Raw genomic sequence first — 27,981 nt, 5'->3', positions numbered from 1 at the left:
ATTGACATTTCTACACTAGGCACCAGAAATTATTTGACAGAAGATGTATTTGACATTTCTACACTTGGTACCTGAAATGATTTGACAGAAGCTGTAATTTGGCTTCTACACCTGGTTTTGTCAGAAGATGGTATTGAATTTTCGACATGTGGCACCGGAAATGATTTGGAAGCAGATAATTTTGAGTTTTCCACTTGTGGTACCGGAATTGATCTAGCAAAAGATGGTACTAAGGTTTCCACATATGGTCCTGGAAATTCTTTGACAGATGTTCGGGAGATTATCCTTAGGTGGTACCAAAACTTATTCAACAGAATATGTTATGGAGAGTTACATAAGTGGTAACAGAAGAAAGCTGGCAACAGATGTTATGAAATATTCCAAATGTGACTCTGGAGAAGATATGGGAATACCACTTCATCATGAACTTTGCAGCATCTTATTGTCTTGCATTACTTAAATCAACAAACAATTCTATGAATTTTAACTAACATTTTATTATGTAACAACATTTTATCTTTCTCAGACGAATGTAACACAATTTGACACATCTTTAAACTGGGCAGAAAATCAAATCAAACGAAACACATTTTGGCAAATCTTTCAACCATGTATAATCAAATCATCACTTTTCAATCCAATCTAATTATTTGGCTTCAAATAAATTTTTAAAAAATCTCAGTCTTCGTTATGTTCTTAATATACACAATGGCTACATACAAAAACATCAATAGAACTCTGGTCAGTGATGGTCAGTAGGAGCACTCAATACAATTATACTGAAACAATTACTTTATGTAGCGGCCTGTCAAAAATCAGGAAACACACCTTAACACTTCTGGCCATGTAATTTAAAACTTTTCAAATTAGATTAAAACCAATATAAATTCCCTTCTGAAATCATAAAAGTTACACAAAACAGAAATCCTTTTGATATTCTAAAAGTTGATTTTAGAAACCCTCCAGATTTCATTAATCTTACTTATGATATCTTTCAAAGTTAAGGAGAATTTAAAAGTCCTGATATCAAAATGTATTTAAATTTTATCACAGAAAATATTTGATGTGTACTTTACCAAAGCTGAGGGAAATTTTATTTTGAGAAAAAAACAACATTGTGGAGCAATCATTTCAGAGGCCAGCATAAAAACCATCTGAAAACATGATTTATCAGAACACAATATAGAGCAGTACATGCACCTTACGTAAACGATAAATAAGTGATATTTAACAGAACAAAACGTTTTGACTAGATGAACATTTATAAAGTTCATTTCATAAAAAATATTTTGGTCTTAGAATAAGACCTCTCTAGTAATCTTACAAGAAGTGATATATTGTCAGGATTGCTGTTTACAATTTCAGGATTCTTAAAAATCATCTGTGATTTCTAGTTCTAATATTTGTACTTATAACATCCAACACATTCATGCTGAATGATGATACTGTTGAAATAGTTACATATGTTGTTGTGTAAAGTTACTGAATATGGATTTAGGGAGAAAAACCTAAATCCAATGTAATAACCTGATTTCATAACATATTCATACATCACCATCATCATTATCATCATCACCATCATCATTATCATCATCACCATCATCATCATCATAATGAGTCATCATCTGATTAGTGGTGACTGAGGAAACAACCAGATCAGTGGTGACTGAGGAGACGACCAGATCAGTGGTGACTGAGGAAACAACCAGATCAGTGGTGACTGAGGAGACGACCAGATTAGTGGTGACTGTGAAGGGGACAACCAGATCAATGGTGACCGAGGAGACGACCAGATCAGTGGTGACTGAGGAGACGACCAGATCAGTGGTGACTGAGGAAACAACCAGATCAGTGGTGACTGAGGAGACGACCAGATCAGTGGTGACTGAGGAAACGACCAGATCAGTGGTGACTGAGGAGACGACCAGATCAGTGGTGACTGAGGAGACAACCAGATCAGTGGTGACTGAGAAGACAACCAGATCAGTGGTGACTGAGAAGACAACCAGATTAGTGGTGACTGTGAAGGGGACAACCAGATCAATGGTGACCGAGGAGACGACCAGATCAGTGGTGACCGAGGAGACGACCAGATCAGTGGTGACCGAGGAGACCACCAGATCAGTGGTGACCGAGGAGACCACCAGATCAGTGGTGACCGAGGAGACGACCAGATCAGTGGTGACCGAGGAGACGACCAGATCAGTGGTGACCGAGGAGACGACCAGATCAGTGGTGACCGAGGAGACGACCAGATTAGTGGTGACCGAGGAGACGACCAGATTAGTGGTGACTGTGAAGGGGACAACCAGATTAGTAGTGACTGAGGAGACAACCAGATCAGTGGTGACTGAGGAGACAACCAGATTAGTGGTGACTGAGGAGCCACCAGATTAGTGGTGACTGAGGAGACAACCAGATTAGAGGTGACTGTGAAGGGGACAACCAGATTAGTGGTGACTGAGGAGACAACCAGATCAGTGGTGACTGAGGAGACGACCAGATTAGTGGTGACTGAGGAGACGACCAGATTAGTGGTGACTGAGGAGACAACCAGATCAGTGGTGACTGAGGAGACGACCAGATTAGTGGTGACTGAGTAGTAGACCAGGTTAGTGGTGACTGAGGAGACGACCAGATCAGTGGTGACTGAGTAGAAGACCAGATTAGTGGTGACTGAGGAGACGACCAGATCAGTGGTGACTGAGTAGAAGACCAGATCAGTGGTGACTGAGGAGACGACCAGATCAGTGGTGACTGAGGAGACGACCAGATCAGTGGTGACTGAGGAGACGACCAGATCAGTGGTGACTGAGGAGACGACCAGATCAGTGGTGACTGAGTAGAAGACTAGATTAGTGGTGACTGAGTAGAAGACCAGATCAGTGGTGACTGAGGAGATGACCAGATCAGTGGTGACTGAGGAGACGACCAGATCAGTGGTGACTGAGGAGACGACCAGATCAGTGGTGACTGAGAAGGGAACAGCCAAATCAGAAACTGAGTGTTAACTGGATTAACAAGGCTCCGCTTTGATGCATTTTTTGAGTTCACCACAAAGTTTATCAGCTGAACTAACAGGGCCTATTCAAAACTCATTAGGACAAAATCTCTAGTTACAGTCTTAATATATCAATAATAGTTCTAGTTGATCATGTATTTATACACAAACATAAAAGGCTAGAATATGTTTGATATCATGTTTACATGTAGTCCTATATAGGCAGATGTTATGTTTAATAACATAGGTCAGATATAATATAGGCTTTCTGACACTGATTTGGAGAGTACATATAGTACTAAGTATTACCATCAGATTCACATACAGTCTCTTCATCAACCTGATCATCTTTACCAGATCTTTTTTATCAAGACTGCAAAGAAAAGAGAGTACATAACCGTATAACTGTAACAGTACAAATTTATCATTACCATCTCCTCTATAAGTAAGTTTAATAACTTTATTTCCTCATCATCACTCTTGTTTCAAAAAAATAAAAAAAAGTCAACAAAAATTGCACCTTTCAAAATAAAAAACAATTAACAATCTCAAGTTGTGCTAAATTGAAATAAAGGAGATAGAATTTGTACATGTACTACATTATGCCTTGATGGGTAAACATACATGTATTATCAACAACAGCACCACCATTTATATCAGCAAAACACAAATGAAATACAAAACAAATCAATATCTACAATTATTAACATTTGAATATTCTTTACTTATTTTGACAAACATTGAAATTTAATTGCAATATTCTAATATAAAAACTTATCAACATAATGTGAAAATTTACTTCTGAATATCTATCATATGAGTTATGACAAAGTCAATTTGTATTTTCTATCTTTTAGACTCATTCTTTGTAAATTGTTTTGAGTCACCTTCTTAAAAGACAATTTAATTATGACTGTTTACAATAATTTTTTTAATTATGACTATTTACAATAATTCATTTCTGGTTTTAAATAATCATCTTACATCCATGAAATTTTCAAATTTGATTTTTTATAAAAACCATTATAGGTTTTAATTTTTTATCAGACTTAGGCTGTAAGCAAATAAGGAACTATCCAGCACATCATATCTTTTTTTTATCTATACATTAAATCATGACTGAGATTCTTTTACAATGAATGCAATGTGTTAAACACTATGTAAAACATTTGATGTAAGTAGTGACATCCAGCAGTATAAAACTGGAAACTTATGTAATATCAGTAAATATCAAGGCAAAGGAAAATAACATCTTTTGATCTTTTATAACAAACAGAAACTACAACTCACTACAAAGAAATTCACATCCAGTATCCAACATATCACCTCTAAAACAAGGGGGTGGTTTATCAAAAACTAATGAAACAGCATTTGTTGATTTTTTTTACACTTTAACCTCATCCTTAAATCAACAGGACCAACGTATCATTTACACAAAACACTGAATCGTTTTAACTAGCTGGCTTTGATTAAGAAATTACTGATTGCCAAGAAATGATTAAGAAATAAATCACTTAAATACAACATAGAAATTAATGATATAATGTTAATGATTCCCACTAATCAATTATTATCAGTGCTGTGTAGGTTTATCCTTACATAAAACAAAACTGTTTCCAATGAAGGCTAAACATATAGAGTTTCCCCAATGTACTGAGGAGGGAGATAACTCTGTAAATAAAAAACTTCTTGCATCTTTTTAGAAATACTAATAAAGAGAGTTTACGTACTGTAAATAAAAAAAAAAAAACTTTCTTCATCTTGTTAGAAATACTAATAAAGAGAGTTACAGTTAAATCTTTGCAGTATGTAATTTATGTCTTTAACATAAAGGGAATAACCCAACAAAAAAGGTATCAGTGAAACAAAGAAATTTTCACTTTTTAACAATTTACTTTCATGTTGTAAACCTGTGTTGTATTTAGGCAGTTAAGACACATGTTATGAACAAGACAACCTTGAAAAAAAGCTCAACAGGACAATGAAACTACCATACATGTTTTATCTATACAACTATAGTATATGAGGAGAATACAAGAAATGCTTTCTAGGGGCATAACTAAGAAAACAGGGAATAGAAAATAATTAACATTCTAACAACAGATTTGCAAGCTAATTGAGTATATTATAATTTTTGCTTTAAGAAAAAAATCACACAATTTTTTAACATTAAGAGAATACCCTGGCCACTGAGAAAATAGGGCAGGGAGGCAAGGGTGATTGATCTCTAAATTTAACAACAAACCTGCTGAAATAATATAGTCAAAGACGGACGGACAAACACCCTGATTTCAGAATGAACCCCAACAATGTGACAGATTAACAAATAACATAAGGCATTGAAAGACAGAAAACTACACATAATTTGTGCTTAAAATTTTACCATAAATAATTCTAGACATTGAAAAATTATAATTGCATGAAATAAAAATGTACAAATGTGTTGACCAATCAACAATAAAAGTGATGGACGACAACATGATGGAACCATCAAAGACTTCCAAATATATGTTGGAAGGTATGACAGAATAAACTCTGGCAAGATACAATTGGCTATAAATCATTTCTAACTGAAACAAATACTTATACAGTGTTAGTGTCGGGGATCACATTTAAACACAACTTGTTCAAATTTACTTATATGATGATCACAGATATATGTTTGTTTGATTTCTTCATTTCGGAGTTGCCAATCTGCTTGATATAATAAGGTCAACTAATATTCATCTTATCATCAGGTCAATCTTTTTAAAAAACACTTAATCAATCTGATTTTTCAATTCAAGACATCGGGTCTAAATTAACAATTCAATGATAAAATTTGGAAAGCTAAATATCCTTTTATCTGGACACTTGAATTTGAAGAAAAGCAACAAAGCACAAATGTATAAGTTATGTTAAAACAATGATTTAAGTGTATTTGACTTCGTGAGCTAAGTACTTTGATCCTTGACAACAGTGAATAGACACCTAATATCAGAAGGTGGTTGACTCAGAACTCCAAGAGCAACACAAATATGCAATATCAATCACATTACTGGCAAAACAACACAGTTCCGCTCCAGTGATTTGACATGCAGTTCCACTCGAGAGATTTTAAGAGACAATAATTCCATCTTGATCAGTCTTGTATTGCAGACATGAATGCACACACTAAGATGTAAAGCCGATCATCAGATAAGGTGTGATGTTATATAATATATATATAAGATAAATATTAACCAAATATTTGTAGAGATAATCCAAATTATGACATAAAGCATTGATTTGGAACAAGATATGACAAATAGACATGATAAACACTATACCCCCCTCCTCCTCTAATTATGAATCAAAAAACCATAATCAATGGACAATTCCCCCTTTTATAAAACAAATCAATCAGGATAGATGAAATATCAACATATTGCACGATTATGTATAACTTCTTTACCCGTTTCTCAATACCATAACTATTTACAAATGCAGTCAACGTTTACGAGACAAAAGCTCAGTGTTCCAGATGATCATAAACTTAGGATATATTTCAGATTTCACAAATTTTATCAATTTTCATATCATAAAAAGGTTCATACACATGCATTTCACAAAAAATATCTATAATTTCCAAATGAGGACATAAAATTAATGATGACTTCATCAAATATCATCAATTTATCTGTACAGAATCTTACATGGGTATTATGACATGTGAATTGTACATGTGTTAGACCCAGAGATTGAGAAATAATGAATGCTAGAATGGACTCAATAAGTAATGCTTTGCACTTGCTGCTAAATCTTTTGATCTGACAGAAAAAAATATTATCAAACCTTGATTGACATCCACATTAAAGGCACTTGACCATTTTGGTCACTCCACAATGTGACCTCTTCAGTATAGGTTAAAAGTATTGAAAATTGTACAGACTGGATATAACAAGTGTAAGCTTATACAGGGTATCTATGGATTATCACCAATCTAAGTCATTCTTCAGATCACATCTTCTGCTAAATATTCATGTTTCTGGACACTTTTCAACTTGAAATTTGTGCACTTTCCCCGACTTTGTTTTTGTTAAACTCCACTGAAGATGTGTTATTTTGAAAAATGCCACCAGCCTCCTACAGGATTCTGTTTTCATTGTTCAGGGGTTAGAATGCCCATTTACACATTTTTCACCAGAAACATCAATACTTATTAATGACTTAATGATTTAAATACTCCTTTCTAAGTGTAGAGTTATTTACAGTAAGGCACTACAACCAATTACAAAGCCCCAGTGTCTGAAAAGATTTCTCCCACCAGGACAAGTATTACAATATATAATTCCATGACCTTGTCAACATGACCAGCTAAAGGTTATATGGTGTCATGACCTTGTTAACATGACCAGCTAAAGGTTATATGGTGTCATGACCTTGTTAACAAGACTAGTTGAAGGTTATATGATGTAATGACCTTGTTAACAAGACCAGCTAAAGGTTATATGGTGCCATGACCTTGTTAACAAGACAAGCTAAAGGTTATATGGTGTAATGACCTTGTTAACATGACCAGTTATAAGTTTATGCTGTCATGACCTTGTTAACATGACCAGCTATAAGTTATATGGTGTTATGACCTTGTTAGCAAGACTAGTTGAAGTTTCTATGATGTAATGACCTTGTTAACAAGACCAACTAAAGATTATATGGTGTCATGACCTTGTTAACAAGACAAGCTAAATGTTATATGGTGTAATGACCTTGTTAACATGACCAGTTATAAGTTTATGCTGTCATGACCTTGTTAACATGACCAGCTATAAGTTATATGGTGTTATGACCTTGTTAGCAAGACCAGCTATAAGTTATATGGTGTAATGTAATGGCCTTGTTAACATGACCAGCTATAAGTTATATGGTGTCATGACCTTGTTAACAAGACAAGCGTAATGTTAACATGACCAGCTAAAGGTTATATGGTGTCATGACCTTGCTAACATGACAAGCTTAATGTTAACATGACAAGCTAAAGGTTATATGGTGTCATGACCTTGTTTACATGACCAGCTATAAGTTATATGCTGTAATGACCTTGTTAGCAAGACAAGCTTTAAGTTTTATGATGTAATGACCTTGTTAACATGACCAGCTATAAGTTATATGGTGTCATGACCTTGTTAACAAGACCAGCTGAAGGTTGTATGGTGCAATGATCTTGTTAGCATGACCAGCTAATGGTTATATGGTGTCATGACCTTGTTAACATGACCAGCTAAAGGTTATATAATGTAATGACATTGTTAACATGACCAGCTACAATTTAGATGGTGTAATGACGTCACTGACATGACAAGCTAGAGTTTATATGATGTAAACACTTCATTACAAGACAAGCTAAAGTTAACTTGGTATAATGACCTTGTTAACTTGACCTGACAGAGATCACCAGACCTGACAGAGGTCACCAGACCTGACAGAGGTCACCAGACCTGACAAAGTTTATCCAGTATGATACAAAACTCCTGGCCAGTAAACGTTTCTTCATATAAAATCAACAGCCCAACTATGTTTGTTACTTTTCTGTTTTATCATAAACATCAGATCTAAACTGCAAACTAAATTGATCAGAAACACAATCCAAATTTCTGTCTTTCCAGTCAACGTTACGGGACGGATTTAGAAACAGTGAAGATCAGTTCATATAAGTGAATAATACTTTTTCTTATGAAAGCCATTAAAAAGGAAACTGCAGTGTCACATCCTATCCCCAGCTTTGTTTTTTTTGTTTTAGGTTATGGAGCTACTGCATTCTGGGAAACTTTCACCCAATTTCATCAATTTGTTTCTCAAAGGTAAACCTGATAACCTCTGTGTCAAGGTTACCAATATGAGTGGCAGTACTATAAATAGAACAAGGGGGAACAACCACTTACTGCACTAACAATATGTTGCCATCAAGGAGAGTGAAATTTTCCAAGTAGACATTAAATTAATGATTAGTCACAATGAAACAATATATACAGGTACACATGCTTAATTGGGCTTGTCTGGAGTATTGCTTGGAATGTACTAAAAGTCAACAGCGATCTCTGGGGACATTGCCATGGAAACATCATGATCTTGAATAAGGAACGGGGATAACTCCATGGATTCGGCAGAATTTGCCTTCTTTTGTTTAGTGACCAATGACTTTGTGGTGACACAAGAGTTTTGAAATGAAAGTCCAGCTCGTATAATTTTTGGCATAGTTACTTTTTTAATGGCTACAGGAGATGGGAATTCAGAGGGCGTTATGCTGTCCTCTGCAAACGAAGCATCACAGGAAGTGTCGAAAGACTCAGACAAGATGGCGCTAGCACTGCACTCATTGTTTGATTTATCTAAATGTTGGGCTAGTGCTTTCTGGGATGACAGGAACACTGAACTAGATGTGGTCAGCTGCACTGGTTTGATCGCCATCACGTCAGAAGGTGTGTGCTGATTAAGCATGTGATTACGGAGACCATTTGTCGTCTTGTAACTCTTGCTGCAGTATCTACAGTTGTAAATGGTTGTTCCTTTCCTGATTTGACTGTAAATATACAGTAAAATGTCTTAAAACAGAAATAAAGTGACAGTAGAAATATCATGTATCTGATTTGTTTAAAGTGATTAAATATCAAGTCATTGATGGAAGTATATAATTCATGTTAATTTTGTGGTCATTATCTGTGTTAATGTCTCTGCCCAGATATTGAACCTAGGATCTCTATTTTATAGTCAAATCCATTCTTTATGTATCTACATTCAATAATAACTTGTTACCACACTAACAGTTTGACCTCGAGACCTCTGTGGTTGTGTTTATATCTGATGTTACCACACTAACAGTTTGACCTTGTCACTTACAGTTTGACCTTGAGACCTCTGTGGTTGTGTTTATATCTGATGTTACCACACTAACAGTTTGACCTTGTCACTAACAGTTTGACCTTGAGACCTCTATGGTTGTGTTTATATCTGATGTTTCCATAGTAACAGTTTGACCTTGTCACCTCTGTGTTTGTGTTTATATCTGATGTTACCACACAAACAGTTTGACCTTGAGACCTCTGTGGTTGTGTTTATATCTGATGTTACCACACAAACAGTTTGACCTTGTCACTAACAGTTTGTGTTTGGTGTGTTTATATCTGATGTTACCACACTAACAGTTTGACCTTGTCACTAACAGTTTGACCTTGAGACCTCTGTGGTTGTGTTTATATCTGATGTTACCACACTAACACTTTGACCTTGTCACTAACAGTTTGACCTTGAGACCTCTATGGTTGTGTTTATATCTGATGTTACCACACAAACAGTTTGACCTTGTCACTAACAGTTTGAATTTGAGACCTCTGTGGTTGTGCTTATATCTGATGTTACCACACAAACAGTTTGATCTTGAGACCTCTGAGGTTGTGTTTATATCTGATGTTACCACACAAACACTTTGACCTTGTCACTAACAGTTTGACCTTGAGACCTCTATGGTTGTGTTTATATCTGATGTTACCACACTAACAGTTTGACCGTGTCACCTCTGTGGTTGTATTTATATCTGATGTTACCACACTATCAGTTTGACCTTGAGAACTCTATGGTTGTATTGATATCTGATGTTACCACACTAACAGTTTGACCTTGTCACCTCTGCGGTTGTGTTTGTACCTGATTTCCTTCTTGTGAGCATGGTGAGCATGGTATTTCATGCCGTTGATATTTTTGTATCTCTTGGTACAGCCAGGAACTGGACAAGCTAGAGGTTTCTCCGAATCTCCAGGACTCTCACGGCCATTCACCATGCTAAAGGTCAGAGGTGAACATTCATTAACAAATGAAGGTCAATCAATCATAAGCAATGAAAGTGTAGAGGTCAAACATTTGTATTCAAATAAGTGGCCATGATGGTCACCTGAGATAACCAATAGTGAATGTAAAGGTTAAAGGATAGTTAGAAAGTGTCATCGAACAGAATTGTGACACTGAATATAGACAGTGTCAATACATGTATACCATTAAAACTGTTATCCTATAATGATAATTCTTATAAAGTTATTTCCAGTGGGAAAGTCTTAAAAAATATTCCTCCCAAGGAAGAAATGTGAGACTCATTTTGGTAATTAAAGCACCTTTAAGATGCTTCCATCCATAAAGAGCATTTGATTCTACCATATCTGAATGTTGAGAAGATTTTTGAAATTTAAGTCAATCTGACCCCTTTTGGCCATGCCAATCAGCCCCAGGGATCAATCCTTCACTCATAATTTTTACCATGTTTGAAATATTTTCAATGGAAATTAAACAAATTACCGGGGTATGTTAAAAAAATCTAGTTTTCCTATACAAACTATAGTAAACTGTACCCTTCCCCACGGGGATGTGTGAGACCTTGAGGCCATGAAATTCACAATTTTGGTAAATCACCTTAAGATCCTTCCATTCATGAAGAGTAATTGATTCTACCATATCTGGGTGTTGAGAAGAAGATTTTTGAAATTTGAGTCAATTTGACCCCTTATGGCCCCACCCCTCAGACCCCTGGGGGTTGGGGACTATATAATTCACAATTTTGGTTCAGTTTAGGCCAGGGAAAGTCAGGGGTTTCTGAGAAGAAGTCAAAAGTGTTAAATTGTTAACGGATGCACGACACCGGATGAAGGAATTAGAATAGGTCACCATGAGACTTTGTCTCAGATGACCTAATGAAAGCTAAGGGTCAATCAGTTAAAAACAATTATAGGTCAGAGGTCAAACATTCCTACACAAAGAAATCTCAGAAGCCAAACATGCATTTAAAGGTTAGAGGTCAAAAATGCATTCATTAATTATGGTCCATATATAAACACCAATAAAGACATTTAATCTGCTAATATTAATGAGAAATGGTTGTGTATACATATAGTAACAGAAATGATAATCACAAAGTTACAAGAGTTTGTACCTGAGAATCAGTTCAGCAGAGAATTCCTGTGTGGAGACAGCTGCATCACTGTCCTCTTCTTCACTATTTGAGTCATAGTCATCAAATTCACTTCCTGAAATGACACATATTATTAAGGTTTTGCTTTTTTATCACACTATTTTCCTGTATCAAGGGCAATGATACATCGTTTCTCTCTCAAAATCTGGGGGCAGGTTTATAACAGCATACAGGGTTCGAAATTAACTATACACAACTAGCAAAATGCCAGCTAAAATCTGGTAATTTCTAGCTGGAAAATAATGAACTAGCAAAATTATGCGAGTGGAAATGAAATATACCTAATCACTATTTTTGACGAAACATCTGCCATAAAATGCCTTTCTCCATCTGCCTTTAAATGAGTAAATAGATTAGACAATAGTCAATACAGCCACAGCCTGGCCCTTCTGAAAAAAATCGTTGAAAACGGAGAGCGTTTCTCCTGATGCTGCTGATATAAAATCACCGCCACAACCACATGCATATACGGCCACGTTAAAAATGGTACGGAAATGGGAAAAAGAATTGAATATTAGTCTAGGATACAACAGATCATCTAGTAATGATGCAATCAGCCATTCTTATCTAATGTCTTGGATATCTTTCCCATATATCACTCAGTTCCTGAAAAACTCAATATAACAGTAAATAAAAGTCAAACTTATTCACCAAAAAATTGCTAGTTTGTTCATCATTTTTGCTAGTGGAATTTTTAGGCACTTGCAATGGTTTGCTAGTGACTAAAAAAGTTAATTTCGACCCCTGGCATATCGTACACAATTGATATGATATCTTATAGTCTATGTAACAGAGGTCGTTATTTATTTCGATGCCACTGTCAGGATTTGAACCTGGGACCTCTGGCTAAGTAGTCTGATGCCGCTCAAACTGATGAGAATTTCTCTATAACTGAGCAGTATATAGCTGTTAGAATATAACCAGGGTAACACCTACATAACAAAATTTAAATGTGAAAATTTAAAGATTTTGATCTGCAGTGTATGGCCTCTTCCCAAAAAATATCATTCCTATGAAAGGAAGCCAGAATAAAGGAATTTTATGTACAGTCCTTCTGTGTATATCTTTGTTCTACAACAACAATTCAGTTTGTGGCTTGAATTATCATAGATGATGAGAATTACACATTTGAACTCCAGGCTTCAAAGCTAGCAAATATCCTTAGATAACTTAAAGGCACGCAAATGAATGACAACAAAGACACCAAATACACAAACCAGAAGGAGTAACACTCCTAGCTGTTGGCGCTGGAGACTGATAGTATTCTCTCTGTTTCCTGTTCAACTCTTGCTGAGCCCTTCTTCCTTCATTAGTGAAACATCTACAAAAAGGGAGGTAAACTATTCAGATTAAATACACAAAGGGAGGTAATTCCAGCTTCTCTCTGAATTCAATAAAGCCTAGTTCCATTACCAAATACAACCATAGCAACAATAGATGTACTGTATAGGGAGAACGCACTTTGGCAGACTGTAATGGGCATGTGTAGTGAAACCCAAGTTTTGACACATCCTTCAGGACGACTTCTGCTCAACTTAAAATATCACCTTAGAAGGAGTGGAGTCACTAGACAATCAAGGCAGTGATTGGTTGGTGTTTATCAGCACATTAGATGGAACAGTCAGAATAATGTAAATGGTAAATAATTTAACTAACGTAAGATTACAGAACAACAAGAGATCCTAAACAGACTTTGGCACCCATGATCATATGACCTGTATTGGTTTGATATAAGTTGACTCTTTTCCTCTCTTACCTGCCCTTTTGTAAACCGTTTTGTTTTTTTCCTATATACTCAGCAAATGGCAGTACATTAAATTGACTTTTTGATTTACTGAGTTTTTACCATTCAAAAATTTTAATAATTTCTTAAGTAAGCTATCTTGTTTGTTGTAACAAAGGAGCTGTTTTCGAAAAAATTGGAAAATTGCTTTTTATATATTTAGTGAAGTGTGGAACCGACTTTCCACATGGAGCAATTATTTTGAGGTGTGTCAATTGGCACAATTCAGTATAAAGTAATTATCTAGTATACTAAGATTGTATGTCCCTAACAAAGCACTGAAACTTTGATAGTCTGAATTTTTAGTGGCATAAATAGAAGACATGGTCAATGTTTTAAAAATAAGCTTCATTTTGGCTCATGACAGAAAGACAAACGTGGCTTGCCACTTGTGATTTTCTTCACCCTTGCCAAAATACAGCTTATATTTTAAGATACTGACCATGTATTCTAAATATATCTTGAATACAATACATATACATAAAATACAGTTTTTCTTTAACTCTTTTACTCAAGTCACTTAAAATCTTAAACAATAACATTTCTAAAAGGAGCAAATTATCTGAATTCCACTTGAAGAAAAATCTGTTTCTCACAAAACTATTGGCAGTTTTTCTTGACAATAATTATTCAAATAAATCCAGGCCACATATTTACTACAGGTACAAATATCCTTTAGTATACATTGGCCTGTATGTAACAGTATTTAGTGTACTAGAGACTGAATACAATGGGCAATGTGTATTGGTTATATATACAATACATGTTTTCTTTTTTTTTCAATACATAGACTTAAAGCACATTGTTTTTTACAAATGACATTTAGCAGTAATCAAGCAGAATTAAAATTTCTACTGACGCTTTGAAATTCAAGTTTAGATAAAAGTTTGAAATTCTGTGCCATCATACACAATATTACTTTTATAATAACAAGGTCAATGTTACCAGATAGCAATAAAAACACATAGAACCATCCAATCAATATAACCCTATTGTTTAGTCCAAAGGGTTCTCCCTAACTACATATATCTCCAAGATGTTATTTTTTATTTGTAAAATCATAGAGATACCAAGTTGTCAGAACCCAGCAAGTCTTGTTAAGAGCAACATATTAACATACACTCACAGCCTTCTTCAACTCAAATATAAGTTATATTGATAAGTTTTAAATTTACAAAGGATACAGATGTTTTCCTTATTGTTTACAGGGAGCTGGGGCGTTACCTGACATAAAACCATCACTGGTATTGATATTTACCGTAAGATGTAACTAAGAGCCAGGGATGATGGTTGTCGAGTCTCTTGCTTCTCTAGAACTTGTGGATCTGAATCTGTAAAATATGTTATAGTTACATAAAAATGTTGAACTTTATCCTTTTGGATTCAATAATTGCACTATCATAACAAATTGGCATGAGTATAAGCCTTCATCATCATCCCTGATCAACATGATAAACATTGCCATCACAGCAACATCCTTTATGTACAGTAGATCTATGCTACATTAAATCCGTCACTTTTTGTTTTTTCTTTATTTTGAAAAGGTCCACTACCTACAAACTTAAAGAATTTTACTTTCTGAACATCATCATCTTATCATCAACCGTCCATCTGAATCCTCTTTTCTTTCGCTTTGCAACTTTCGCACTAAAAGTAGCATTTTTTTCTTTAACAGTCAGTTAACTTTATGAGTTTGATTTTAGTCGTTTATTTATATCAGACCGAAAGTGCACCGAATGACCCCTATAAGGAGAGTGTTTTATCGGGGATTCCCCTTTCAGTCTCTCTTCAAGCAGATTGTAAACAACCTGTGGCAAAACAAAGATATAACGCCAATTTGAGATTCAATTGACACGATCGTGTAGTCAATAGATAGACTATACCGATATGTGTGTCTTCTATGTGTTGTATTAAGTCCCCAAGGGTGTCAAACTGCAGTCCGCATCCCTGAAATCTGCAGTTGTTCAGCAGAAAGACAGCCATTTGCATTCTTAATCGTACTTCATTAGCATAAATTCCGCGAAATGTGAGCTCATACGGACTTTGCCGACTTCGACTTTTCCGGAAAAAAACCATAATTAATATCTTGAACTAAAGAGGACTAATTTAGTCTTTTAAATGTATAAACACGCAAAATATGTTACTTTTTTTCAAAATAAGGCGAAAATAAATTTTAAGAATAAATGCTTGCAAGGTTACACTTCCTTTTTCATGGCGCATGCGCACAACTGTCCTCTAGCCGGCATAAACGGTAAGGGTTTGATGACATTGAATTTTGTAAGTGCAATCCAACGCACAATTACTGTTTAAATTCAACATCGAATGAAGTGAATTTGCAGTTGTAACTAATAATTGTTTTTCTAATTTCCTGGCGGAGTAATTTTCTTTCTATGACGTTTTTATTGCATTTGAGAACTTATTCTAATGACAGTTGACCGGTATTTTGTAGAACGGTGTTGAAAAGAGCTAAACCGCAAGAGAACAAGATGTTTTCCTGCTCAAGAATCGCCGCACCTAGTGTCAGATGCGTGGTATGTATCAATATAAGACATAAGTATTGCAAATATATTGTTTCAGCAATGCATTTTAATTAATATTTGATATTTTTTAGTTGTCAAGTCCGTACTCGTCTGAAGGTCATCTCAGAATTTTTACGAAGTTTCGCCGTCTTGATGACGATTTACAGGAAAGATGCATTTAACAACTATTTTTAAGCAAAAGTTATCAACCCATGACCATTTAGCAATGTCTTTGTCCTGACTGAAACATTTTTTTTGCATAAATTCGTCTTTCACAACCTGTTGTGAAATTTTGCCCAAGCCGGGTGCATTCAATGTCAATCAGTGACCTTTGAACTAAATTCATTTTATACAACGTTCCTTACATTTATGAAGCCCGAAAATGTTGTATGAACATTTCTTAGCTTTCCTACTACAGCCATGAGTATTTTTTTTATCTTTGCCTTCCTTTGTAACGTTGACTTATGTTGCTATGCTCAACAGGTAGGTATTAGGTAGGGTAAGTCTCATATAAACTTGCCCCTCGCTTGGGAGTGTGATAATATGTCTCCATTAATGATGGGCTAATTGTCAAACTTTTGAGATAGTGAATTTCAATATGCTCTTCATGATGTGTCCAAGTTGATAATTTCTATCCTCTGACCGGAATCCCATTGCATCAAGTGCTGACTTGGAACATAAAGATGTTACCAACCTGCTGCACCCATATTTGCTTATTAGCCAGTTCTTAACACCACTGGGACAGGAATTTTGAATAAATTTTATTAAACACAGTTGTAGTTTCAGTACTTTGATGAGCATTTGGTGAACACTATGTTGATGCCAATTATTTGGTTAAAATTATCAACAAACATTGTCAGAAAATTTGGCCTTTTTATTATACAATGTTCTAGCAATGTCTGATGAAGGAGCCAGAAAACTGGGCAAAGATTAATGTAAGCACAAGGTTAGATTGATAGCTTAATCAACCACTCATTTACATGAGGGATTATTAACATAATGTGGACATTAATTGTTGACATGTTAAAGGAAAAGTAAAATGGAGAGGAACTTCAAAGTTTCCAAACACAAGTCTTGAAAATACTGTCATGATGAAGACCCAGAAGTTGGGTCGAAACTAATTGACAAGTTAAGATGAAGGAAAATGCATTTCAAGAAAGGTTTCACTTATACCCACAAGCATAAAAACTGCATTTAGTTGCATCTCGTTTGTATTTTCAGGTTGTAAACAGCAGCCGCGCATGGGCTAGACCAATGAGCAGTGTAGTAACACAGAAACAAGAGGTTTGCATGACAATTTACTTTTTTGTACAAAACATATTCCTTTAAAAGTTCTCGTATCTTTCATTTGGAACAAAATTTCATTAGATATATACTGCTTTTTGATATTTGAAAAGTTTAATTTTCTTTGATAGACAAAAAATATTTTCCCAGTCCTCTTACTAGAAAATGTTGACACTTTCTCCCCTTATACTTCAAAATTAAAACATGTAAAGAGTTAATCTGCATGTTGGTGCAATTAGTGAAATTAACCAAATTTACAAAATCAAGATTGGTATTTCTTATACTTTGTTTCCAGGTTTCACAACAGCGACCAGCTGGTAACTTAGCTGCATGGAATGGGCTCAATGGAGTAAACTGGACCTCCTCCACCCCTAGTGTATTAAATCAGGTAAAATATATCAGTGTTGCTGTAAACAAGATAATATTTTGTGTATACAAAATCATAGCAAAACATGGAAAACAGATGGAATACAGGTTCTTGGTGGAATGGAAGAATAATCTTCCTTTTTTTCAAATTTTAAGTTTGGCCCCAAATTTTATTTATACATAGTTAATGAACAGACTTTCAAGTTGAATGTTGTTTCAGAATTTTATATTCATATATAATTGATGCTGATTGTAAGCTGTTGCCACTGCTTCTTGAAGGATGTTGGGTCAATTTTTAACGTGGGAAAAAATATGGCAAAAGGTTGCAAACATCAAAATTCTATGACATATTTTGCTTTGATATTGATGAAGTTTAGAGGGGAACACTATTTCACCAGGATTTCCATACCAATATTAAACCAATACAAAACAGAAATTGATGTCAAATAATTGTTATAAGATATTAACCTAATACAAGTTGATCTTTTTATTGAAAAATGAAGTTCATCAGAAAGTTACTTGTTTTGTTGTTTTGTAAAATCTGGATCATTGTTTAAATTGCAGATTCGATCACTCCAAACAAGTGCTTCAAGGAAAGATATTGACACAGCTGCCAAATATATTGGAGCTGGAGCAGCTACCGCTGGATGTGCAGGATCAGGTGCGAGTTCACGCTAATATTGAGTATAACTGCTTTCCTGGTCCGATGGAGCATTGCAATACACCGGATGTCACAATGTCCCCATTGCATTTATTAGGAAACAATATTCATAGAAATAGAATTAGCTAGAACAAAATTGGGACCCATTTTACAATGGTTATAAAATGCTTCTGCACATTGTTTGCAAAAATGTTTGAAATTTATCAAGTTGATGTAGATATTTTAAAAGTGGCATCACAATGAACCCATTGCAGGGGAAATATTGAAAGACATTACAGAGAATATAAAGGTTACTGATTGCATTTTATGGGAATTCTTGTGTTCAGTGAGTGTTTTAGATGGGAAACGTGTAGTGTGAAGGAACTGATTGCTTGTGGTTTGTTACATGAAGCACCAGCACAGTTGCTGGTGGCAATACATCACTTTTTATGTCAAACTGTGTGGTAGTCTCAGTGGACCTGCAGTGTTTTTCAAGAAAGTTCCTCACAGAGAAAACATTTAGAAACACTTAAAAAGTTTGGTGTGATTTAATATTTGGATGTTTTGCTGGCATTATGCAGCTGTCATCAGGACCTTGTACAGTATACTTGATCAAACATGTCGAGGAGTAAATTTTGACAAAACTCCATAGTGTCGAGATTCCTTAATTTCATCTTGAACCTAGATTTTAACATAAATGAGTGTATACAGGGCTTGTCACTGAGCACTATTAACGCAAAATACTTTTTCATTTACAAATTTTAGTGTCTTTATATGGAATTTATACACTATTATATGAGAGGGCTTTATGAAATGATTCTAAGTTAATATCTGTAATTTACCACTAGTATCGAGATAGCCTCAAAACATGGTGAGCAGTGTAAACCAATGTTATTGCATGTCTGCTGTAAACTTGTCTAGAGATCTCCTCCCACACAACAGTTCTCAACCAATATCTTACATGATATTAAATTGCATTTCCTGGAAAGTATGAAGATTAAGTTGGCAAGTCTGATTGTGGTGGCCTGTTTAAATATTTGTCTTGCTTTTTCCATCTCTTATTCTTGATGTTGCTATTACTTCAGAAGAACTGATGGGTCTTTGTCAAGTTTTTACTGATGGTGCCTTCTTGGTTTTTAGCTGATTAAGAGAAAAACAAACCAGCAGCAATCTTTGACTTTGCAGGCTTTTAACATTTTACCACTATAGCTGATTTATAAAGAACTATACCTTGGTGAACACCAAAATCAGATATCTCTTTATTTTGTCTTTGGATCACCACCAGTTTTATCATTTTTGTCAGTTTTGGTAGACATTTGTTATAATGACGTGTAAATGTTCTAGCATTTTACTTACAAAAATAATTGCTGTCTTGGTATTTATTTTGATCCAATGTATATCACTGGTATATATATATATTGCTCAATCCCACAATAATCTTCATTTTCAGTATGATGTCCCTTAGGGTACCAGTAATTTTAGCTGGGACACAACTTTTGTTCACTAGTGTGATAAGATATTGCCAATGAACATTTGACCCATCTAAATTCTCCTTTTTTACTTTTTCAGGAGCTGGTATTGGAACAGTGTTCGGAAGTTTAATCATTGGCTTTGCAAGGAACCCCTCACTGAAGGGAGATCTTTTCACATATGCCCTGTTGGGATTCGCTCTGTCCGAAGCTATGGGTCTCTTCTGCTTGATGATGGGTTTCCTACTTCTGTTTGCATTTTAAGTTGTGGAGAAAAATGACAGAGTGTTTGTTTGTAGACTGATGTAAATGTAATACCAGATCAACAAGTGTGATTGTGAGTCATCTTCAGGGCCTGTATGTTAAAGCTCACATCAAATGAAGACCAAACCACTTAGTGGTACCATGAAGTTCTTTTATAATAAATTAATTTTAAAAAATGAAGAAAAGTTAGCAAATAACAAAGAACTGTAAATGACTTTCTGGATGAGCTGTTGTGTCCTTGGTTGAAGTTGTACAGAAGATAATATCGATTGAAGACTGTGTGATTATATACAGTTTAAATAAATATTATCAGGTATAGGCAGGTCTGCATTTAGAAGTGTTTTTTTTTTGTGCGAGGAAGAGGGAATAACATTTAATCCATAGTATAGTGCTAAAATTGTTTTGACAAGTTGACAGATTCATAAAAATATTGTAAAACAAGCCTTTCCTTGTTTTCTTTTAAAGATTGGGATAATGACTTGCATTAAAAAAATAATCAGGACTGATTAATATGGGGAAAGCATGATTCAAATCGTTTTGGTTATTTTTGATGGAATATTTATTGGGGTTAAATGTAAATGAATATGTATAATATTCAACAATTGCTGAGGAAGCAGTCGGCTTGTATTTATGACTTGTTGGCCTTGATTGAAGTATGATTGTACCAAACAGTGGGAGGAAATGGTAGTAGATACCCAGAAGAAAACCCATGCAATCCGGCGGGTAACCTCACATTCTATGGGAGATCAATCATGGTCACTTTGAATAAAGTGTCAGGGTATTGCTACCCAAAATATTGACTTAGCAAAACACTGGAGTGGAAATCGACATTGCCTATCCCATCATCAATTTTAAGGTGATGACTTAAATCCAAATATACTGCACTTGAAGGAAAACAATATTTCTGACTTTAATCCACTTTGTTTTCACCCATTCCTAAAATAGTTTGTCTTGACATAAAATGGTAAAATCTTTTTCAACCTTCTAAAGAAAAATTGTCTTTAGTTCGCTGACCAAACCTTTAGGAACAAGACGAGTGTTACCGTTGACATGTACATTTCTTTAGAGCTGACTTAAGAAATAGTTAATTGGTTCCTATTGCTGTTGTTTGGGCAGATAAGACTGATGACTGAATCTTCCAACAGACTTCATTACCAGAACTTTTTAGATAAAAAACTTGTCCCATAAAAGTATAAACTGCCCACACAAGGGTTGATTTTAAATGCATGATTGATGGACATGTGCTATAATATTGGTGCACAACTTCCCCACAGGCAAATAATGCTTGTGATATTTGACAAAGGGCCAAGTGAGCTTATGCCATGGCGCGGCATCTGTCAACTTTTCATTTTAACTTCTGAAATACTGGAAGGCCTAGAATCATATTTGACTGGAAGGTCCGTTGATGAAGCCCAACAAAGTCTGAAAAAAGAAATGACCTTGATCCATATTCAAGGTCACAGAGGTCAAATGTATTAAAACGACTTCTTAAAAAATACCAGAAGGCCTAGAATCATATTGCTGGAAGGTTCCTTTGAGGAAGCCCAACAAAGTTTGCAAAAATAAATTACTTTGACCCATATTCAAGGTCACAGAGGTCAAATGTGTTAAAACCTTTAAACGACTTCTTCCAAAATACTGGAAGGCCTAGAATCATTATAGTTGGCTGGAAGGTTCCTTTGATGAAGCCAAACTAAGTTTGCAAAAAGAAATAATCTTTACCCATATTCAAGGTCACAGAGATCAAATGTGTTAAAACCTTTAAACGACTTCTTCCAAAATACCGTAAGGCATAGAATAATTTTTGGTTGGAAGGTTCCTTTGATGAAGCCCAACAAAGATTGCAAAAAGAAATGACCTTGACCTATATTCAAGGTCACTGAGGTCAAATGTGTTAAAATATTTTAAGCGACTTCTTTCAAAATACTGGAAATCCTAGAATCATTATATTAGGCTACTATGTTCCTCTTATGGTGTCCTACAAAGTTTGCTAAAAGAAATGACCTTGTCCAATCTTCTAGGTCACAGGAGTCAAATGTGTTAAACGTTTAAACAATTTCTTCTGAAATATCGAAAAGCCTAGAATCATTATATTTGGCCAGTATGTTCCTTTTATGAAGTAAAAGAAATGACCTTGACCCATAGTCAAGGTCACAGTGGTCAAATGTGTTAAACGTGGAATATATGCACAGATATAGTAATGTTGATCATAAAGATCCAGGTGAGCGATACAGGCCCTCTGGGTTTCTTGTTCTATTTAAACGACTTGTTAATCAGCAAACCAAGTGGCATGGTATTTTGGCTGGTTGGTTGCTGGGATGAAGCCAAAAAAATTTATGAAAAAAATGACATTGACCTTAATGTCACAAGGGGTCAAAATTGTTAAAACAATTTCTTCTGTTTAAGTAAAGTGCACATGTATTGGGTATTTTGTGGATATATTTCTAGGTTGAAGCCCAACAAAATTTGAAATAAGAAATGACCATGACCCTTATTCTAGGCCAAAATGTTTGGATTTGTTAAAACTCTGAAACAGCTACTTTTGACCAATCAAAAGGGGCAGAAGCATGGAATTTGTGTGATAGGTTCCTTGGATGAAGCCCGACAACATTTGGGGAAAAAATGACCGCACGTATTCAAGGTTAGTTGTCAATTGAAATCTTGATATAACTTTTGACAACCCAAAAGGTGCAGAAGCATAGTGTTTGGGTGATAAGTTCCTAGGATAAAGCCCAACGAAGTATACAAACGAAATTACCTTTAACCTTATTCAACAGTCGTGAGTAAATCTGGCATTGCAGGAAAAGCTCCATTACCCATACTTCTTGTTGCTCGGGGGTGAGGGGAATCTGTCTTGGTTCCATTTCCCGTACTAATGTCAGCTGTTCTGATCACGGTCGATAGTTAGCAGAGGATGTCAACTGTTCTGATCTCGGTCGATAGTTAGCAGAGGATGTCAACTGTTCTGATCTCGGTCGATAGTTACAAGAGAATGTCGGCTGTTCTGATCACGGTCGATAGTTAGGAGAGAATGTCAGCTGTTCTGATCACGGTCGATAGATAGAGGAGAATGTCGGCTGTTCTGATCACGGTCGATAGTTAGGAGAGAATGTCAGCTGTTCTGATCACGGTCGATAGATAGAGGAGAATGTCGGCTATTCTGATCTCGGTCGATAGTTACAAGAGAATGTCGGCTATTCTGATCACGGTCGATAGTTAGGAGAGAATGTCGGCTGTTCTGATCACGGTCGATAGATAGAGGAGAATGTCGGCTGTTCTGATATCGGTCGATAGATAGAGGAGAATGTCGACTGTTCTGATCTCGGTCGATAGATAGAGGAGAATGTCGGCTGTTCTGATCTCGGTCGATAGTTAGAGGAGAATGTCGGCTGTTCTGAACACGGTCCATAGTTAAAGGAGAATGTCGGCTGTTCTGATCATGGTCGATAGTTAGGAGAGAATGTCGGCTGTTCTGATCTCGGTCGATAGATAGAGAATATCCGCTGTTCTGATCTCGGTCGATAGATAGAGAATATCCGCTGTTCTGATCTCGGTCGATAGATAGAGAATATCGGCTGTTCTGATCTCGGTCGATAGTTATAGGAGAATGTCCGCTGTTCTGATCATGGTCGATAGTTAAAGGAGAATGTCGGCTGTTCTGATCATGGTCGATAGTTAGAGGAGAATGTCGGCTGTTCTGAACACGGTCCATAGTTAATGGAGAATGTCGGCTGTTCTGATCACGGTCCATAATTAAAGAATGTCAGCTGTTCTGAACACGGTCCGTAGTTAGAGGAGAATATAGACTATTCTGAACACGGTCCATAGTTAGAGGAGAATGTCGGCTGTTCTGATCACGGTCGGTAGTCAGAGGAGAATGTCGGCTGTTCTGATCTCGGTCGATAGTTAGGAGAGAATGTCGGCTGTTCTGATCATGGTCGATAGTTAGAGGAGAATATCGGCTGTTCTGAACACGGTCCATGGTTAAAGAATGTCAGCTGTTCTGAACACGGTCCGTAGTTAGAGGAGAATGTCGGCTGTTCTGATCACGGTACATAGTTAGAGGAGAATGTCGGCTGTTCTGATCACGGTTGATAGTTAGAGGGAATGTCGGCTGTTCTGATCATGGTTGATAGTTAGAGGAGAATGTCGGCTGTTCTGATCACGGTCGATAGATAGAGGAGAATGTCGGCTGTTCTGATCACGGTCGATAGATAGAGGAGAATGTCGGCTGTTCTGATCATGGTCGATAGTTAGGTGAGAATGTTGGCTGTTCTGATCACGGTCGATAGTTAGAGGAGAATGTCGGCTGTTCTGATCATGGTCGATAGTTAGAGGATAATGTCGGATGTTCTGATCACGGTCGATAGTTAGGAGAGAATGTCGGCTGTTCTGATCATGGTCGATAGTTAGAGGAGAATGTCGGCTGTTCTGATCTCGGTCGATAGATAGAGAATATCGGCTGTTCTGATCATGGTCGATAGTTAGAGGAGAATGTCGGCTGTTCTGATCTCGGTCGATAGATAGAGGAGAATGTCGGCTGTTCTGATCATGGTCGATAGTTAGAGGAGAATGTCGGCTGTTCTGATCATGGTTGATAGTCAGAGGAGAATGCCGGCTGTTCTGATCTCGGTCGATAGATGGAGGAGAATGTCGGCTGTTCTGATCTCGGTCGATAGATAAAGGAGAATGTCGCCTGTTCTGATCATGGTTGATAGTTAGAGGAAAATGTCGGCTGTTCTGATCATGGTTGATAGTTAGAGGAAAATGTCGGCTGTTCTGATCTCGGTCCATAGTTACAGGAAAATATCGGCTAGCCTGATCACCGTCGAAAGTTACAGGAGGATGTCATGTGTTCTTCTCACGATCGGCGGACATTTCTTCATGAGTTAATCATTAGCGTATATAATGGGAGCTAGGAAGTAATAGAAAAAACGGAAATAACCGCTAGAAGTACATATCTTACTATTGTGTTAACGATTGACGATATTTGATAGATGTTCCGAAGGGATCAAACCTTACACACGACACCGTTATCATAATCTGCGTAGCATTGATAGATGTTCCGAATGGATCAAACCTTACACAGATACTGTTATAATCTGCGTAGCATTGATAGATGTTCCGAAGAGACCAAACCTTACACAGGATGCTGTTATAATCTGCGTAGCAAAACATACCAACAAATTATGTTTTTCACGGTTTTTGGATATTGTGTACTTTTCTCTCCGGAATGTTGTGAAATCGGGCTCAAATCCAATGAATGAGTAATTAATGTCTTGACCAACAAGAGAGAAACAACAGTAAAACAACATCAAAGTACTGATATTTGAAATTAAATTTTAATTAAAATCGGTGAAACGGGGCCAAAATATGGACTGAATAAAAAAAATACACGTAGAGATTTGAAAGAGGTATTAATAAGAATGGCAGCTCGGGAAGATTTAAGGTTTGGCTATTTCTACCACATCCGAGTTTCGTGGATACATTTTAGGCCGTCAAGAACGAGATAAGTAGCTGATGTTGAAGTGTCATCATCGATACTCCAGGGTTACAATCACTTTCTCTGTACCCCTGGAACCATCCTCGATACTCCAGGGTTATAATCACTTTCTCTGTACCCCTGCAGCCATCCTCGATATTACAGGGTTACAATCACTACATCATCGATACTCCAGGGTAACAATCACTTTCTCTCTCTGTACCCCTGGAGCCATCCTCGATACTCCAGGGTTACAATCACTACATCATCGATACTCCAGGGTTACAATAACTTCCTCTCTCTGTACCCCATGGAGGCATCCTCGATACTCCAGGGTTACAATCACTTTCGCTATCTGCTTCCCTGGAACGATCCTCGATACTCCGGGTTACAATCACTACATCATCGATACTCCAAGGTTACAATCACTTTCTCTCTCTGTATCACTTTCTCTCTCTGTACCCCTGGAACCATCCTCGATACTCCAGGGTTACGATCACTTTCTCTCTCTGTACCCCTAGAACCATCCTCGCTACTCCAGTGGTTACAATCACTTTCGCTCTCTGCTTCCTTGGAACCATCCTCGATACTCCAAGGTTACAATCACTTTCTCTGTCTGCACGCCTGGAACCATCCTCTATACTCCAGGGCTACAATCACTTTCGCTCTCTGCTTCCCTGGAACCATCCTCGATACTACAGGGTTACAATCACTTTCGCTCTCTTTTACCCCCGGAACCAATGTTATGGCTTTGATGTTCGGGTATTGCTCCGTTATAATCTTCAAAAGGAGCGTATCAGTCTGTAATTGGTCAATGTTTTTCCCTGGAACAATCAAACTGCTTTGCTTTTGCCTTCAATTTTGCCCTGACATGTTCCCGGGGTACAGAGAACGGAAGTGATCGTCACCTCTGGAACATCTCGTCTTCGGTTTCCCGTTTTTGTTGGTATCAGTTACGTAAATAAGTGCTTCCCTTTGAAAACATTATCGGTGCTATGTAAGATTGATATTTTTCCTTTCTTAAAAACAAGTCTTGTGAATAAATTACACGCGGTACCGTGTCCATCAAACGGTCCTTTTACGGTAAATCAGTGAAAATGAAAATGTAATTCAATGGAAAATTGAAATATAATTTTGGCAACAAATCATCCTCATCTTTTTTTGTGAATAACAGACATTCCTTGCTATTTCTAGGGTGTCTCTTTTTCTTAAAAATTGTCTTCTTTAATAACAATGTTGTAGATATTCGAACGATACATGGATCATGAATAAAAAATGTGAAAATCCAAAAAGTTAATTTCATTTTACGACCTGAAGGCTTCATAGCATCAAAAAACAAATGAAAAGTTTGAAAAAAAAATCGATAATGTTATGGATTTTAACTTCTTTCAATACTACAACCCTGTCGCTTTGATAGAGAAGTATAAGGAGATATTGCTTACAATTGCAAGACGGGGTCGCGGTCCGTTTTTCATGTCTTTTCTTTGTTTGTTCCCCCTTTTTTCTCTCAGCATTTTCGGTCGTATATAAATATAAATATTTGTGGCAATGTTAAAAATCACGGACAGCGATCAATACACCTAGACAAAATTCGCGTACACCTGTGTTTCAAATTTCAGACTTAGGATGATTATTCATGTAAAACTTTGCTTAAGTCAGGAAAAAACATGTCGAAATAGTTGATAGGATTAACGACTGTCACAAAATGTAGTTCATAAGGGGGGAAATCTACCAAATGTCATATTGCAATTTGGAAACAACTGGAGGCAGGCTATCTAGAATATATGATGGCATAAACACATAGTGTGACTGACAGACGGATATGTGGTGATTGATGGGCAGTCACTGGAGTTCGGTGATTTGAAAAACCCACGATTCTAATTAGCAGTCAGGCTAAAAATTCAATCTCATCTTCTCCCGTGTTGTTCGAAGCTTGCATTATCTACTTTTTTTAATAAGAGTTATTTCCCTTGGTATCGATTTCCAATGCATCTATTACTACAGTTTTATGCCGTAAGATATTAAAGTAGCACCATTACGTTTGAAATAAGCATTAATCACCAGCCATCAGAAATATATCGTTTATAGGAATTAAATCTTATCAAGTAAATGAATATCAAAGACACCCGGAAGTCACGGGAATGTTAATTATGTTACAGCGCCATCTGTCGTCCAGTTCAGCCATATCTGCTGTCAGAAACG

The 27,981-nt window shown here is 36.3% G+C and overlaps 2 protein-coding genes across 3 annotated transcripts; one reads left to right on the top strand and one right to left on the bottom strand.

Moving 5' to 3' along the window:
• Positions 1 to 481: 481 nt before the first annotated feature.
• Positions 482 to 15,744, bottom strand: LOC132550879 (juxtaposed with another zinc finger protein 1-like). 2 transcript variants are annotated; one of them, XM_060214977.1, is made up of 7 exons: positions 15,639 to 15,738; positions 15,014 to 15,086; positions 13,190 to 13,293; positions 11,934 to 12,027; positions 10,661 to 10,795; positions 9,221 to 9,539; positions 482 to 3,374 (listed from the first exon to the last, which is right to left on the bottom strand). In XM_060214977.1, the coding sequence occupies exons 1-7, from the start codon at positions 15,736 to 15,738 to the stop codon at positions 3,369 to 3,371; spliced, it is 831 nt and encodes a 276-aa protein (XP_060070960.1). In that variant the 3' UTR covers positions 482 to 3,368. The 2 variants fall into 2 exon arrangements, with proteins under 2 accessions (XP_060070960.1, XP_060070959.1); XM_060214976.1 differs by lacking the exon at positions 482 to 3,374 and having other exon boundaries at positions 7,850 to 9,539; positions 15,639 to 15,744.
• A 194-nt stretch (positions 15,745 to 15,938) lies between these two features.
• Positions 15,939 to 20,627, top strand: LOC132550880 (ATP synthase lipid-binding protein, mitochondrial-like). The gene is made up of 6 exons (XM_060214978.1): positions 15,939 to 16,006; positions 16,205 to 16,286; positions 17,496 to 17,558; positions 17,854 to 17,946; positions 18,489 to 18,585; positions 20,134 to 20,627. Exons 1-6 carry the CDS (start codon positions 15,939 to 15,941, stop codon positions 20,295 to 20,297), a joined length of 567 nt encoding a protein of 188 aa, XP_060070961.1. The 3' UTR covers positions 20,298 to 20,627.
• Positions 20,628 to 27,981: the final 7,354 nt, after the last annotated feature.

This window comes from Ylistrum balloti, unplaced genomic scaffold, assembly GCF_031769215.1.
Source record: "Ylistrum balloti isolate Yb309-2 unplaced genomic scaffold, AGI_CSIRO_Ybal_v1 Utg370156, whole genome shotgun sequence".
Taxonomy (NCBI): Eukaryota; Metazoa; Mollusca; class Bivalvia; order Pectinida; family Pectinidae; genus Ylistrum; species Ylistrum balloti.
The sequence above is the reverse complement of the archived record's forward strand: the minus strand, read 5'-3'. Positions and strand labels throughout refer to the sequence as shown.

Excerpts from the sequence above, each read along its gene's own strand:
- LOC132550879 (XM_060214976.1), bottom strand. The coding sequence starts at position 15,744 with ATGCAAATGGCTGTCTTTCTGCTGAACAACTGCAGATTTCAGGGATGC. Across the intron at positions 10,796-11,933 it reads TCTGCTGAACTGATTCTCAG|CATGGTGAATGGCCGTGAGA; the intron begins GTACAAACTCTT and ends TCTGACCTTTAG. Across the intron at positions 9,540-10,660 it reads GCTCACAAGAAGGAAATCAG|TCAAATCAGGAAAGGAACAA; the intron begins GTACAAACACAA and ends GTATATTTACAG.
- LOC132550880 (XM_060214978.1), top strand. The coding sequence starts at position 15,939 with ATGCTTGCAAGGTTACACTTCCTTTTTCATGGCGCATGCGCACAACTG. Across the intron at positions 16,287-17,495 it reads CACCTAGTGTCAGATGCGTG|GTTGTAAACAGCAGCCGCGC; the intron begins GTATGTATCAAT and ends TTGTATTTTCAG. Across the intron at positions 17,947-18,488 it reads CCCCTAGTGTATTAAATCAG|ATTCGATCACTCCAAACAAG; the intron begins GTAAAATATATC and ends TTTAAATTGCAG.